The 17,134-nt window shown below is 38.9% G+C and overlaps 1 protein-coding gene across 1 annotated transcript in view; it reads right to left on the reverse strand.

Annotated features, from left to right (window-relative positions):
* Positions 1 to 17,134, reverse strand: part of ITFG1 (integrin alpha FG-GAP repeat containing 1) — a 91,359-nt gene that overhangs the window by 5,811 nt on the left and 68,414 nt on the right. Inside the window, exons 15-16 of the mRNA XM_063312902.1 lie at positions 7,589 to 7,713; positions 6,976 to 7,058 (exon numbers count right to left, since the gene is read on the reverse strand). Of these exons, the coding sequence (XP_063168972.1) occupies positions 6,976 to 7,058; positions 7,589 to 7,713 (208 nt within the window). The remainder of the gene's footprint in view (positions 1 to 6,975; positions 7,059 to 7,588; positions 7,714 to 17,134) is intronic.

The raw sequence follows: 17,134 nt of genomic DNA on the forward strand, positions 1-17,134 counted from the left end.
GAAGGAATTACAGCTAGGAACAGGCAGTTTAGAGCATTTCTCTTCTTTGTTTTCTTCATACCCTTTATAACCCTTTACAGAGAGCCAGTTTGGTCTAGTGGTGAAGGCAATGGGCTAGAAACCAGGAGACTGTGAGTTCTAGTCCCGCCTTAGGCATGAAAGCTGGCTTGGTGACCCTGGGCCAGTCCCTCTCTCTCAGCTCAACTCACCTCACAGGGTGGTTGTTGTGGGGAAAATAGGAGGAGGAGGGAGTATTAGGGATGTTTGCCGCCTTGAGCTATTTATAAATAAATAAAGGCGGGCTAGAAAATAAATAAATAAAATAAAATAAAATAAATAATGGTTCTTTCAGAGACTTCAGCAGGCAAGTATTGGTTGTATGCACCAAAATAAAGAAAGGTAGCTCTTTCCTTCATCCTCACAGAAGTAACTTTTAGATGACACAGATATGTCCTAATTCATATCACTGAAATGCCTCACAGTATGCTAAGAACTAGACTGCAAAAAGCATCCTACCTCAATCAAGGCTAAAAGAGTGAACTAAGTTTACAATCCTATGTATAATTACCTATGAATGGCAAAGGGGGGGGGAGAAATGCTATTGTAACATGTGTTTAATTGCTTGGCAAGGCTGCACAGATAATTGGAAGTTCATAAATAGTATGTCAATATACAGCAGCAAGAGGGCATTTACTCAATCGTGTATCATCATGCCCTTTTCTCAGAGCAGAAGCTGTTCGATATTGATTTCACTTAATGCATTTCAGCAAAATGAAATCTCTGTGCCCAATTCACGGAGAGCGATTTCAGCTCAGGCATATAGAAAATAACACCGTTATTCAGGAGACCCATTTTAAGGAGGTTCTCCAATTGTTTCCCCAGTTCTCTAGTTAAGCCTTTATTCTTTTTTTCTTTTAAAGAAGGAGATGATGCATGCTGAGTGGGAATAAACGATGTGTTTCTACAGCCCTTTCTTTTGGCTTGGCTAGGGCAAGTACTTGGCTTCCCTAGACTCCCTGGGGATCCAGTGGTTGAACTAAATTTAGTTTTTTTGAAATGTATTTTGTATTTTATAAAAATATGTTGAGAGAACATCCCTGTCATTCCTTCTAGCATCAGGCCATTTTAAGTGTGAGGTTGCAAAGAGAAACTGATCTGGAGAAGAACAGGGAGAGGTCATATATTTTGAAATAATAACTTCAGGAAAGCATAGACTGGTTACTTTACACCAGGGTTTCTCAACCTCAGCAGGTTTAAGATGTGTGGACTTCAACTCCCAGAATTCCCCAGCCAGCATTCTGGCTGGGGAATTCTGGGAGTTGAAGTCCACACACCTTAAACCTGCTGAGGTTGAGAAACCCTGCTTTACGCATCACTTCCAAAACAGTGCCCATGGAGAATCCTTGACAGGACTATAAACACTTGCCTAACTTAGAAGTGTGAATGTGAAAAACCTGCCTTTTCTCAATGACTTCTCCATTTCTAGAAATATTACTAATCCAGGCAGCCTTCACTTTTTTTGTAACCAACTGCCATATGATTACACTGTAAAACAGAAGCGGACTCTGTTTTTTCCAGGTTCCAAAGATTAATAAAGCCATTATCTTTTTTTTTTTTTTTTACTAACAAGAATGGTTTTATTTTAGGATTATAATAAAGATTTATCAACTGTTGAGGTCAGCCTCTATGATCAATAAATCTTGAACAGACTGAAAATTGAAATCAATGTGATCTTTTTATAACATTCATAAATCTGGAACAGCAGTTCTTCAGCAAATGCCAGGAGTAAAATAACAGATTAATGATTAAAATTCATTTGGAGGAAGAATTCTTTGGCACCAGAATACTTACAGTATTGTTAATTTAAAAGAAGGAGTATCACAACTCAGGGCATTGCTTTGTTTAAATGACATCTTATTACAATAATCTCATGATGCATACAGTGTCTAGAGTCACCAGATTTTAAATTAGATTTCTGAGTTACCTGAATTCTTTGGGATATTTTTATATGCTATTTTCATTGTTAAAATCTTCGAATGCCTTTTGTTACTTTTACATGATCATATCAATTTTCATACCTAACTATACAGTTCTAAAGAGTGATCTATAATACATAGCAAGATAGTGTATGAAGAGTTACATTTACTCCATTGTATCCACCACTTTACTACAGGTAGTCCTCGACTTATGACCACAATAGGGACCAGAAAATTTGTTGTTAAGCGGTGTGGTTGTTAAGGAAGGCATCACGTGACTGCATCCAATTTTACGACATTTTTTGCAGTGGTCATTAAGTGAATCACATGATTTCCCCATTGATTTTGCTTGTCAGAAGCCATCTGGGAAGGTCACAAATGGCGATCATGTGACCCCAAGATGTTGAAACCATCATAAATACATGCCAGTTGCAAGCGCCTGAATTTTGATCACACAACCATGGGGACACAGTGATAGTGGTAAGTGTGAGGACCAGTCGTAAGCCACTTTTTCCAACGCTGTTGTAACTTCAAACAGTTGCTAAACAAATGGTCCTAAGTCGAGGACTACCTGTATGTGTGGAAGAGTGCACTCACCATCCATAGTGAGTAGGCATATCTAAACTTCCTCTCATGTTATTTTTTAACAGTATGGAAATCCTCCTGCAGGTATACGTAGGAGAGCTAAAAATATATTACCTTCCCCAAGAGAATACTGACCCTGTCAAACTACTCCTGAAGTTATGCCAGTATGGAAGACAACTTCTATCTTTGGATGGCAGAAGCAAGTCCATTCTAAATGGGTAGCAGTTGGAAAATCGGTTAAAGCTTCTATCTGCGCTACAGTATGGTCTACTTGAACCTCAGTGAAATTACATTCTTGCTTCACAGAGTGTAATGGTATGTGGGAAAGACCTTGGGAGATGGGGCGAAGAGATGCTTTCTAGAGCAAGTCAGGTAAGAGACAGCATAGCCCACAGCTGCACAGTGGGTAGAGCAAGAGGCTCAGAAGGGACCCTCCCTAAGTTCTTGGGCTGTAAAGGTGACGACGGGGGAACTGTACTTTCAGACGTGCAGGATCTGTTAGTGTAGCTTTACAATAAAATAAAATTACTTAATCTGGTCATGTTTCCTGTCTGGTCTACCTGGTAAGGCTGACACAAAGGTAAGCCCCAGTCTGATGTTGAGATGAGAACAAAGACGCAAGGGAAGATACCTTCACATTCTGTTTTCCCATAAATATGATGGCAGGTCATTTTGTGTCTGATCAAGGTGCCCAAACAACAGCAATGCGTGAGAACGTACTCCATATAGCAAGCTTCTTCTGATTACGCATGCGCTATTAGGGGAAAGAGTCAGTTATGTTAACAGAAATGTGTGTTCGGCCATAAATTTTAGGGCATGTGGCAACTCTGCTTTTAGTTTTTGCTATTTTGCTACACTGATCACGTAAATGTACTGATTTATTTCCTGCTTTCAATTAGGTAAAGGTAAAGGTTTCCCTTGACGTAAAGTCCAGTTGTGTCCGACTCTAGGGGGCGGTGCTCATCTCCGTTTCTAAGCCTTGGAGCCGGTGTTGTCATAGACACTTCCGGGTCATGTGGCCAGCATGACGACACGGAACGCCGTTACCTTCCCGCCGAAGCGGTACCTATTGATCTACTCACATTTGCATGTTTTCGAACTGCTAGGTGAGCAGGAGCTGGGACGAGCAACGGGAGCTCACCCCGCCGCGCGGTTTCGAACCGCCGACCTTCCGATCAGCAGCTCAGCAGTTTAACCCGCAGCGCCACCGCGTCCCTCCAAGAACAAAAAAAGAAAAACTTTCCTATTTTAAGAAAGTTTCTTCTAATACTATTAAATAATACTGAGCAGCTTTCTTTCCTTTAAGGGCTCTACAAAGGGAGTTCAGAGAAAAAAGGGTAAAGTTTGCAAAGGGAATGAAGAGAGAATACAGATGATCAGTAAACATTGGACAGCAGTTCTCTAATATTAGCAAAGTCATTTGCTTTCTGAATTTTTTTTTGTATCTTTTTCCTTTTTTGTTAGTATAGCTTTGGTTTTCTCCCTCTGCTATTACAACCTGCGTTAAGCAATTGTCAGAATGATGTGCAATTGGATTACATAAACACACAAGCAACATTCTGACTGTGCTATAAAATTATCCCCCCTCCAAGTTTGCTATTATGTCTATACGAGACAGCTGCAAAGGCAGTAGAAACCCAATTACTTTTAAGCAAATGGACTGTTATTCCAAGTTGATTTTCATGTGGAAGACTCCTTTTAATTGAGCATCTAATCTCTAACTGCTGGCACACATCCACGGCAGCCCATACCATGTGCCTGAAATCTACATCTAAAGCTCTTTGTGCTTCATTGGGTACAGAATTCTTGGGGGGGCGGGGGGGTTAGAACAAACTTCTCATGAAACCACTGTTTCCACAATCACATTGTTTTACTTGATGGCTTACAAAGATTCAGAAAGCATTTTTCTGCACATTATTTTATGAAGTTATATTTTTATAGATACTTTTCAGATATTGTTTAACATAAAAACAGATAATTAACACAATCCACAAAAAATTTCTTATGGAAGTTGCCCATATTATAGATCCTTTGCCAAAAATCTGGTTCTTTTAACTCAAAGTCAACCTCTTCTCTCTGGAGCAGGGTTTCTCAACCTTGGAAACCTGAAGACGTGTGGACTTCAACTCCCAGAACTCCCCAGCATGCTGGCTGGAGAATTCTGGGAGTTGAAGTCCACACATCATGAAGTTGCCAAGGTTGAGAAACATTGCTCTAGGGCATCCTAAAGTCTACCAGTCCTCTCTGTATATTTCCCCATTTCCCCCACCCCCAAATGTTTCCCTTTATCCTTATCCTCTTACTCCTAATTCCTCAGGACTATTCCCTCTCTTATTCCAAGCTGAATTTTTAAGGACACGATTCTTTTACTTTCTGTTATCTAAGGCTTCCCCTTTCCCAAATCCATTTTTCTTTTGCTGTTTCTTGCTCCATTTTGAAAACTTGAGGCTCTAAGACAATATATTATAATCACAGCAAAACCCTTCTGCCTGCTCTGCTTTTCGGGAGGGAGAGGACACTCAGCCAATGCACCAGCATCATAGGAAATAGTTCACTACATTTGAATGTAGATGTTTCCGGGCTTCTGGTGTGAGTCATGGCTGACTGAAGACGCCTCCGCAAATGAGCAGAAACGATGATCACTGTGAAGAACGAAAGACGAGTGAATGGCCCAGTCCTTTGAATCTCTCCGGAGAAGGAGAGAGTGGGAGATTGTCCACGAGTGCTCTGAATGGCAGCTCCTCACGAGGAGACTGTAAAACAGTGGTCTCTCAAACTCCCACAGGTTTGAGAGCCAGAAGCCAAGGAAGATGGCATCTTTGCTCTCAGTAGTGGCAGAGCCTTTCATAAGGACACTAAGCCAGGTGAGTATTACCTTCTTCTTTAGATTTAAGAAATTTTAAACAGAGACTTAAGAATTTAAAATAATATACAATTGGGAAAAAAGCAAAAAAGAATTTTGATTTAAGAAAGCTTTAAATGGATTGGGAGACCAGAGAGATTTGGAATATTGGTTATTTTTGCTGTAAGATTTGAAAAACCAGTATATAATTAAATAATATACTCATGGGAAATGACTGAAATGGAACTAAAGCCATGTTAGGAACTGAGGCTTGATGAAATTTGCAAATGGACTCTAGAGAGAACTAAAGGACCAGGTAGAAAAGAGTTAAATTGGGTAAGCTGGATATAACTTTTTCTTGTCTTAAAGAGTCCTTTGAAAAATGGACTGAGATATTAATAACAATATCTCAGAAAGGATATAGATTTCAATGTATAAACTCTTAGAAGATGAATTTTTTTTAAAAAAACTTTAACTTGACATAGACATTATAGAGTTTGAAGGCATGAAAGACAACAATATTGAAATTACCAAAATGGGAATACAAAAGACAAATCAAGAAAAGGATTTGGACATGGAAGAGCTGTGAAAAGAAATCTTGGACAATGCCCCTTTATGAAATTTACAGAGCAGGCTGGTGAAAGTTTTGAAGACTCCTTTTAAATGCAAAGCGTGATGAAAGATCAAATCCTGTAATGCCATTGGAATGATTTAAAGGTCAAGTCTGTGCAGAGCAAAAAGGAATATAAAGTTGGACCATTTGATCAGGGATAAACTATTTATTTGATATTTCTGGTAACTCCTAATGGACTTTTTGCAGAACCAGGACAGAAAAGATTACTATTTCTGTATTGTGTATAGATAAAAATTAGGCTATGGGGAGAAGAGTTTTTTGAAAAGAGTGAAAAGTTACAATATTAGCTTATGCTTGGTGTGATGAAGATTGGAAGCTACTTCTTTATTATTGTCTTTGTTGCCTTCTTTTCTTTTTCTTTTTTTCTGCACCTTCTGAACTTTTTTTTTCTTCTAGTTTAGTTTATATTAGTTTTTACTATGTTTATTAAACATTTCAATAAAATTATTTAAAAAAAAAGATGTTTCCCCTGTAACACCCAGAGACTTTGCTTTTTCTGTTGATAGAACAAAGTTCAGCAACCTTGAGCATTCTTCCCACAAATTAAAAACATGCCTGAAATCCTGCAAGATTCCCTGGCATGTTTATGTTCGCAAGCAAGGTTTTAGCTATTTAAAAATAGTTTTAATTGAATATAATTGGAGGAAGGGATTGAGGACATGCACATTTTGGGGGGAATGATGCTCAAGCACTGGATTGTTGATCCCTGTTTGAAAATGGTATTTGTCTCTGGGGCACGTGTAGGAGTGTAAAGTATACCCAGCCCTCCCAGCCCACCCCCCATATATATATTTGCAGTTCTGTGCAAAGGAAATATAGGATGCAAGGAATTGTATAAGACGAGGAAATGATCTGGCCTTATTGGAACATATCATTTGAACAAAGCCATTACCACTCATCTGGCAAGATTTAATTTGACTCAAATGAAAAGAACTTACCTTCGAGGGACGTTTTGAGGATATGGAATGACTATAAGCTGGGAATTTGGGATGATGGCTGTCCATTCTTGTTTCCTTGTAGACTGGAATGAAGAAAGGGCCATAGTGACTATCTTGTTAGTTCATCTTACTAAATAAAGTGATGCTATAGAAACCAAGTGCCAAACTTCTCTGAAAACTGGCTAGCTTTCTTTCTCCGTGTTTTTCCTTTAATAAGTTCCGAGGAATTTTACTAAGTACATTACCATCCTTGCAGTTAAACTCTGAAACTTTCTGGAAAAAAATGTATTTTTAATGTTCCACTGGGCATTTTCACACAAGCAAGATGGATGGACCCAGTGACAGTGGCAATGGGTACACTGTTGGAAGACCTGAAGGACCAGGCTGGAGAAAATCTATCTATGTGGTTGCTAAGAGTTGATACCCATTTGATGGCATATCATCAATTTTCACATAAACCCAGTACTGGAGACTGCAACTCACACCAAAATTTGCTAATCACCCTATCCCTAACAGAAGAACCCAACGTTATCTGATTCCAGAACATGACCCTGAAACATAACACACAGATTTATCTTAAATAAGTCCATGCAGACTAGTAGTTTTAACGTACCTTTTCCCCCAGGGGACGAGGAATGCCAACACATAAATGATCAAGAAAATTAGCACTTCGACCCAAGCCTAAAACATTATATGGAAGCTGGAGGGCAAAGTGTGCTGACTGACTCAGCTGTCCGGCTAGAATGCAATTAAAAAAATGGCACAATGAATATATTGCTTAAGGCCTTCAGAGTAATGCAATTTTGCTACAAGATGATTGTCTGATACTAAAATTGAACTCTACACCTATAAGAATCTCACAGTGACATTAAGCATTTATACAGCAGTGTAAAGTGCTCAAAGCTCTTCATGTTATTTTGTCATTTTTGCAACAAGCCTGTAAAGCCAGAACAGTATTGTTGCCTTCCATTTGCACAACATGGACAGAGGCTTTGTGCCCTGTTCATTTAATGCCATTTAGTGCACATGTCTTTATGGTAAAATTTGAAACAAACCCATTACTTTTTAGCAGAAGCATTTCTGAAACCTTTTTTTGCTTTTCAACAATATGCTCGATTGTATCAATCATGGAGCTGAATTTGCTGATGTGCTATTTCAACAAGCAGAGAGAAGGAGAGACAGTAACAGACGAACTAGGCTAAAAACAAACACTGAAGGCATGTTGGAGATGAGTAAGTCACCTTGACCCATAATTTCATCTTATTACAGTTATGAGCGTGATATTCTTTTGGGTCTTATGTGCTCCAACACATGCCTGAGCATCTTAAATTAAGCAATCCAATATGACTTGAAAATTACAGTGCAATAAATCACAGCTTGGGCAATAGGTTGGAACTTATAGATAGAATTTTGTCTCTGCTACTAGACAAGCTTATCAACCTTAATTCACTCTCTGGCACATTTTTCTTTACTTAACTGTCTTTGTATCCCCCATATACTTCTGGACAGATATGAAGCCACTCCACCCCCATCAGGAAAGGGCAGCAGTCAAAACTTTTCATGCACTGAACACCTGGCTGACATCTCATTTGGCAGTCCTTTAAAGCTATTGAGAACTTCATTTTCAGGGTAAACAAGAACAGTTTTCCACCTGATCCTTGACTTATCAAAGTAGATCTGTCATGCATATAACTTGACGCACAAGCTGATCTCAACATAAGCAGGCTGTTTAACTGCACTCAATAGCACTAGTCACATGAATCATTCTTTAACAGTTAATTTATTGCACATTTATTTATTTATTTCCATACAGAGCTGGTATATATGGGTTGGCAACCACTGCAACCTGTATATGGAGATGTTACCAAAATTAGCAGTCTCACATACTGCATCCTCACGTCAGCTCCACCACCTCTCCAACTGATTTTATGGGTTGAAGCACTATTGTGTAAGAGCTGGCCTACAAGCAAACAACGAGAACAACAACAACCCCTTCTTTTCTCTGCTCTTGTTTAAATGAAGCTAATACTGTATCATATAAACAATCAACTTCCATATGCAGAAAGATGTAAACATGTTAGAAAGCAGAACTACTACAACAAATTCCCAGTTTGGCTCTTGGAAAGCATCTCTTTCTTCACTTCCATAAGATTAGGACTAAGTGACAGTGCTGACAATTTCTGCCAGTTGGCAAGAGGAACAAGGTGCAGTGAAGTCTGGCATGTTTAATTCATACTTTGAGCCTTCATTCTGTATTCTAGCATGGTCCAGTGCCCAATTTGATTGAGTCCAGATATTCGTGCCAGGTGAAAATTGCAATTATAGCTGCCACAGCAAAGATGAAAAGTTAATATGGAGAAGAGCAATGCAGGGTACAACCAAAGCAATATTCTCAAACGTCAGAACAGTGCGCTTTATATTTGGGGGAAGGGGAAGGGGAAAGTTATGCTGTGTAAACCTCAAAATTCTGAAAAAGATTTTCCAAAAGAACAGGGAAGTATGAAGTGCTATTGAACTGTGTTTAGGAGGACAAGTAATTATGGGCACAGGATCAGAACAGGTCAGATAATTCTGGGTGGCTGGGTGACCTTGGGCCAGTCACTCTCTCAGCCCAACCCACCTCACAGGGTTGTTGTTGTGGGGAAAATAGGAGAAGGAAGGAGTATTAGGTATGTTCGCTGCCTTGAGTTATTTATAAAAATAATAAAGGTGGGATAGAAAACAAACAAACGAACAAATAAATTCATGTCCTGACCTTTTGTAAGATATTGCCTTGCACCTGGTTAGATTATCTGTTCATCTAACTTGATTAGTAGCTGGCTGGCAATATGATCTTGGGTAGAAGAAGCCATAATTCGCCTCTCAGTCCTTTTACAGTAATCCATAGGTGATATAGTTTGAAGCTGGGATCTTCTACGCAGAGCATGTGTTCTTTGCCTCTCAGCTACAGGTCTTCTACAAGGACCATCCCCCAGCATTCTTGAGTAATCCATCTTATTCTACATGGACATTTTTTATATTCATCCAAAATGTGTGTTCATACAACATAACAACTACTACCAAATATTCACCAACACTTGAAGTATGAGGCAATGCTCAGCACAAAAAAAAAAAAAAAAATGAGGACAACTCAACTGTTCAGAAATTTCAACTGAGGAGTTTCCACATGCAATACAAATTCTGAACAATGCTGTATCAAGTAACCCATATCATGGGATGTCTTGGGACATAAGCTGTACAATAAAAGCATTCCACAAAGAGTTATTCAACTATATGACTTTCTGCTATCTATAGTAAACAAATCCATTAACAGAGTACAGTAGCTATTCCTAGACTGTGGATTTTCATGACACTAGAAAATGTCACAGCTCTGATAGCCCTCTACCAAGTCTCCTTTATGTCCAAAACAAGAATATTATTGAGGCCAAACATGTTTCTGAAATGAAGGAATGTATGCATGCACACACATACACAATCAAATTTTGGTGTGATAACCTCTCCAATAATTTTCCACACACCTACCTCTGCTGTAGAAAAGAATGGAATCTTTTGAGATAGGAAACTATTTTCCTCAATATTGCACTGGAGACCAGCAACATGCAACTCAAACTGTTTACAAATCTAGGGAGCAATATATTCACAGTATCTGTAATCCCACATCATACCTTGCCATTACTTGCAGCAGATATCACAGCCTTGCAGGACTTGGGATTCTGTAAGACAGGTTTGGGACTGATCAAATAATAAGCAGCCTAATTTCCATCAGAAACTTGGGCAGTGGAGTTACCACCAAAGCTCCAAGAGTCATTGTAACAGAAGATGCTAAGTGGGAAGTAAAGAGTGTGTGGAAGCCAGGACAGTCATAAACATAACAATGTGCTGGTACAGGAAATTCGTATCATACAGCTATATTCATACTTGGGTAGATTAAGTACTTATGCTAGCCCTTCCTCCTAACATCAGGTGCTAGAAATGTGTTCCTTTTCTTAAAAACAGCAGTTCCCAAACATGTGTACCTTTACAAGAAGGATTTGCTAAGGTTCAAAAAATGGAGGCCATCTAGTCTTCATTATATCTTAATTTCCTTTCCCTTCCAGAATACTGTTGCCTGCCCTGTTCCATAACTGAGAAATGAGCACAGATATTACATTTTATTGCCTACTGTGTGATGTGCACCCAAACCACCAGCTACTGAATGAGCATATAATGACATAAACAAACAGCCTAATGAAAGGGTGTCAAATGTCCTAAGAGTGAACAACTAATTTACAATTATATTACAGGATTTATACTCAGATCTTACAAACTCTAGCTTTGTTTTATGGTCCATGATAAATCCATAGCTTAGATTATGAAAAGATTCAGTCATCCTTTGCTGTTTAATATGAGTATATCTTGAATTTTTGTGGCTGGAATAAGAGTAATTTGTTTGGAATGACAAGCCTCTGTCACAGAAAAATATGTATGCAGAAGCATACATCAATTGAGGCAAGTTAAAAAAAATAAACAAATTTAGAATGTCAAGGAAAAAAAGCAATAAGCTGCTCCTGTTTTTTTTTCTTCAACACGGCCAAGCTATTCAGAGTTTGCTTGTCAAAAAACCTATAAGGTAATTAATAAATGACAGAGTTTAATTAGATCTAAAATTATATTCAGCTCTCTAGTGGATAGCTATCCTGCAAATTGAAAGCTTTTGAAATGGTCCTTGTTCACCAAGAGAACAGAGAACCTATGATATCAAATGGAGCAATAATTCATGATAAATAGCAATTCATGAACAGTTTCCTGCCCCTCAATGTCAGTTGGTCTGCATGTCATTCCAGATCCTCTAATCTAGCCTGCCTAGCATAGATTCCCTATCTACTGTAATGGTGTGACCAAGTCACATCACGATCACTTAAATTCTAAGCTACCCTGGTGGTTACTGAAGCTTGAATGCAACCTGATCCAAAGAGGTTTCCAGAATGCTTTGCTTGTAGCAGACATTCTGGGATCCTCTGTTACTGAGATGTGATCACAAGAAGTCAACTGCAGCCCATGCCAACTGAGCTACAAATTATTTTTATATTTGAATTCTTGACATTTCTTACACTCTATTCTTAATTTCACCGTTTGATCTCTTTCTGCAACCAGCATCCGCTTCAAATTGACATTTGCATTTCTGAAAGGCCAGACATCGGATTTTCTTTGCTGGAGATGCAAAAAATGTGAGGGTTCACTGACCCTTAGGATTTAGTCTTATTAACTACCAATATCCTTTTGGAATAGCATTTCAATGTACGTAAGAAGATTCATGGATAAATCTGTACATCACAATTATAAACCGCCCAGAGTTGCTGGGAGTTGGGTGGCATATACATTTAAATGGTATGGTATGGTATGGTATGCTACAGATGTTAATGTGATATTGAATTATATCCCAAAACTTGGGAATCTGATTGTCTTTGAGTAATCATGATTGTACCTGTACTGCACATGGGAGGGTATCTAAAAGAATTACACCAAGACGTTGTTTCTTTCACTGTTTATCTTTTGTATTTTTGTACTGTTTATTTTATGTAATCTTGCTAAAGAAAACAGTAAAATGGTGGGCGTGGGGGATGCCATTTGTATTTCTACTCTATTAGCCAGTTTTTTCTGCTTGTTTTTCCTATAAAACAATACATTCTGGAGGTTAAGAAAATCCTGAAATGATATGAGTTAATGCTGTCTGACTAGTTGCGTTTCCAAATTTCAGGTTCTTTTTCTCATGAGGTCAGAATGAACAGAGAAACAGCCACTTCTAAAGTATCTTCTTCGGAAATGTTTTGCTCCAGACTGACCTGTTTTAAAAGGTTTAGGTTTCAAAAGGCTTAACCTGCTACTTATATTTCTTTCAACTCTAATTTTATTTGAAGAATTTAACATGTGACAGAGTAAGATAAGAACTATTTTCATTTCAATCCATTTACACACAGAATGTATATATACACATGCACACTATACCCAGACACTGACACTCACACGTATCAGTGTACTACTACCTGAATATTTTGTTGGTTTGCAATAAAACATAAAACCAGCATTTGATTCTTGTTGAATACATGCATACAATCTTGCAGTTTCTTGGTAACAGAACAAAATTCATTTGCCAGAATCATCTTCTACGGTGGATTTTTTTAACTTCCCAGTTTAGCCTACAGACCTAAGCTTTCCTTTTGGTTTTTGATCTAATTACTAATGAGCAGGGGTGTGTGAATTCTTCAAAAGAGGTGCTCTGCAGCATCTGGAAATGCTTATAAAACTCTTCTCTTCAAATCATCAAAACGTCCTCTCCTTCCTAGTAAATGGATAGGTGTTCGATTTATGAAGACTGGAAAAAGATGCGGCTGCTTTAATGGTCTGGAAAAGGGTGCTTTGCAAAACACTTCCTCCTAGCTCCACTCAAGCTTGGCCAGGGGCTGATACAGGCTGATGCAGTTAAAAGTGCAGTTAAATCAAAAGCCAAATTAAAATCTTCTAGTAAAAAGGTCTGTTTTTAGGACCTTCTTAAAAAAAAAAATCAATGAGGAGGTGAATCCCTTCAACGCAGCAAGGTTTATATTCCAAAGACTCCCACACAGGGATGCACTCTGACAGCTGTAGGCAAACTTCAGATGATTCCATGACTTTATAATTTTTAGTGAAGGGCAGTGTGAGGTTTACAATGTTTACAATGCCAAAGAAATTGGTAGTTTCCCAGAGTAATCTCTTATTAGATACCAGTGGGTAACATCTGATTCTTTGCACCTGGACAGACGCTTGCTGTACAAAACAATGCAGGAACACTAAAGTACAGATTTTACAATTCCAAACATCAAAACTCATTGTAAGCACCTAATAGCTAACTCCTATGGAATGCCAACAGTCCAACCAATAAGCTGCCTCTTTCCTGCAGCCATATTGCTATTTCTTCTCTAGCGAACTGTTGAAAAGAAAAGAGAAAGCTGGTAGAGTGGTTAGAACACACCAAAGAACTACAGGTACTCCTTGCTTAACAATCATTCATTTAGTGATGGTTTGGACTTACAACGATGCTGGAAAAACTGACTTATGACCAGTCCTCACACTTACGACCATTGCAGTGTCCCCGTAGTCATGCAATCATGATTTGGGTGCTTGGCAATTGGTTCACATTCATGACCGTCACAGTGTCCCATGATCATGTGATTACCATTTTCGAGCTTCCTGGCTGGCTTCTAGCAAGCAAAATCAATGGGGAACTGCGTGATTCACTTAACAAGCATGTGGTTCGCTTAATACTGGCAGTGATTTGCTTAATGACCACTGCAAAAAAGGTCATAAAATCAGGTCAGATTTACTTAATGACCGCTTCACTTAGCAACTGAAATCCCAATCCCAATTGTGATCGTTAAATGAGGAATACTGGTACTTTTCCTGAGGGAAAATCGATCCGGATAGAGAAAATGGGTCTCGTACTCCTAACTGCACATTTACAACAGCCTCCCAATCACATGTTGAAGTTTGCTTCTACTCCCTGACCTAGCCTGCCAAAGCAAGCAGGCTGGTACTCATTATTATGAAAGCTTATTATTAAGCAAAAGGAAAACAGCTGTGCAAATTTTCATTTCCCATTTTCAAGTTCCACAGTGCTGACACTGTCAATTAAGGATAAAGCCACAAATGCAAAAATGATCCAATTTATTGGGAAGGCTATAACCTAATCCAAAACCACCTTCACTGGAGCAGATCTGAATGTAAAGCAGTGTGAAGCGAAGAGTAACATGGCACCTCATAGAGAACAATTGAGAAAGCTTATCCTTCTTGACAAGATGTCAGGATCCTGGGCCAAAAAGCCAACAGAGGAAATTAATTTAGGAAGCCATATGTCAAGGGAAACAAGTGACATGAGGTGAAAGGCTGGCTGGGAAGAAACTATTGGTAAAATCAGTGTGTGAGACTGCAAAATTCAGCTTAAGTCCGAATGGTTGATATCGTGGCTGAAGTACATTACTCCTTGCTTATCTCTTTCTGAAAGAAAAGGGAAGAGCGGTACATTGTACTCCTCTTTCTTCTTCTATATAATCGGATAGAAAACTTGGGTTTTTCTCTTTCAAATGCAGTCTGCCTTAAAGGCGGATGCAGCTTGTTCCTTTCTAGACGAAAATGAACAGTCCCACCATGCCATATTCGTTCCCTCCTCTCTTTAGCATTCAATCCTCAATCTGACCACCTTTGAAGCTTTACCAACCTCTACTTCTTGTCCTGGTCCTTGTGCCATTCTATGTACTCTGGCTGATATCCAATGCTTCCCTCCCTGAATCTCCATTTCCTCCTTCAAATGTCTTCCCATTACCCCTTCCCATCTATCTTCTGCCACCCCTATTAGTTTCTAAACATTCCTTATTCTTGCCAGAAGCTAGCACAATGCACTGTGTTCATTCAAGCAGAAGGTACATGATCCTGATTATACTTCTTATAAAATCAAAGGTGCTGACACCACAGGCTTTTATGTGGAAAAGCATCCCTCCGGTCTGAAAATGCATTATGTACACGGTTTCTGGCTGCAATTGGATTCCTGCTTGCTTGCTGTATCTCCAGCAAACTTCCTGTTTTCCTCCAGATGCAATTCCCTGACTGGGAGAAATCCAGGAATCAATATCTCAATATATTTAGACCACCTTAGGTTGGGCAACGCTGGGCCATGCTGTTTTCATACACTGCCTTCTCAAGTGCTAGGAGGAGGAGGACATTCCCGAATCAAGATCACCCTAGTGCTCTGCAATCTGGTAACACTTGGGTATTGCCCCATATCTGCTGCTGAAAACATGGTTTACATAAGAATATTAGCAACACTGCTTAAACAATTAGTATGCCCCTCACACGAAAACTGTAGATTGTAACTTCAAGGATCCAAGGCAGCACTAAATAATCATGACATTACTAAACCATGTGAGTGCAGAAAGATTACAAAAATGCTGGCTCAGCTGCAGGTGAAAGGCCAGACAGCTAAGGAAGGTTTAAAAAATTGCCATGGAAGAACAAATGCTCTGGGATAAGGGACTGGTCATCAAATCTTGTTTGAATCTGGACATAAAGAGCAATGAATTGAGAAGAAAAATGAGCCAAGTGTTAAGGACAGAAATATCCTTTAGTGCCCTTTCATGCCTGTCAGGGGTTAATAGGGAGCAGAGTTTAATGATGATTAGTCATGTCTCTGCAAACATTATAGGAAAAGAAAGTCTTAAAAGTCTGTATTACTGGAGCAAGCAAATGAAAAGGATTCCCAAACAACTGGTGAGTTGATGCTACATCCTTCTTCAAGAAATATTCTGAGAATCAGATAAGCAATATATACCCATGAGCACACATACTGCTATCCCAGTAGCAATTTTTTTCACGTTTGCATTTGATAAGTTCTGAGGACAGACTGAATTTGCCAACAGTATAATTAACTGCATTTTATTTTATGGAAAATAGACAAGTATCTGATGGTACAAATTAAATGACTTCATGTACAGATCCAATTGCCATCGTGAGTGTTAGACACAAACAAACAGGGAGCTTTTGAATAAAGGGCTTGATGCCTGAAAATATTAAGCAAACTACAAGATCTGCATTTGGGCATTTTTGGGTTTGCAGAGAAGAAAACCATCTTCTGGCTTAACCTGATGCCTCCTGGAACTCCCAGCCACAGAACATAGAAGATACACAGAGCAAGACTTCTTTTTTTTGGTTCTCTTTCTGCTACAAATGCTTCCAAACATAAAGGAGAGAATTCTAGAGACAAAAGTCAATGACCGCAGCATAAAAGCCTTTCTCATTGCATTCGCAGTATCTAAATTCAGCAGGGAATGTCAGTACCTGGGAGAGAATGTCAGGAGTTCTATTTTGCAGCATTTTATTAATGAAAACACTTTGATTATGGTGATGGTGTGACACAGGCCAGGGAAAATGAGGATGCAGGAACATAGTTTCAGAGTTAGAAGGTCAACAGCTGGTTAAACGTTGGTTTATCTCTGGAACATGTTCTTGTGAATTAAATGTTCGGCCTTATCAGTTTGGCAAAGAGATGATCTCCTTCAGCTATTTCAACTGATATTGAGACAAATCTTTTCAGGGCTGGCAAAACTAAGTTAAATGGACTAAGATAAAGGGATATGGTCTGAGGCTGTATAGC

The sequence above is a fragment of the Candoia aspera genome, chromosome 11 (genome assembly GCF_035149785.1).
Source record: "Candoia aspera isolate rCanAsp1 chromosome 11, rCanAsp1.hap2, whole genome shotgun sequence".
Classification (NCBI taxonomy): domain Eukaryota; kingdom Metazoa; phylum Chordata; class Lepidosauria; order Squamata; family Boidae; genus Candoia; species Candoia aspera.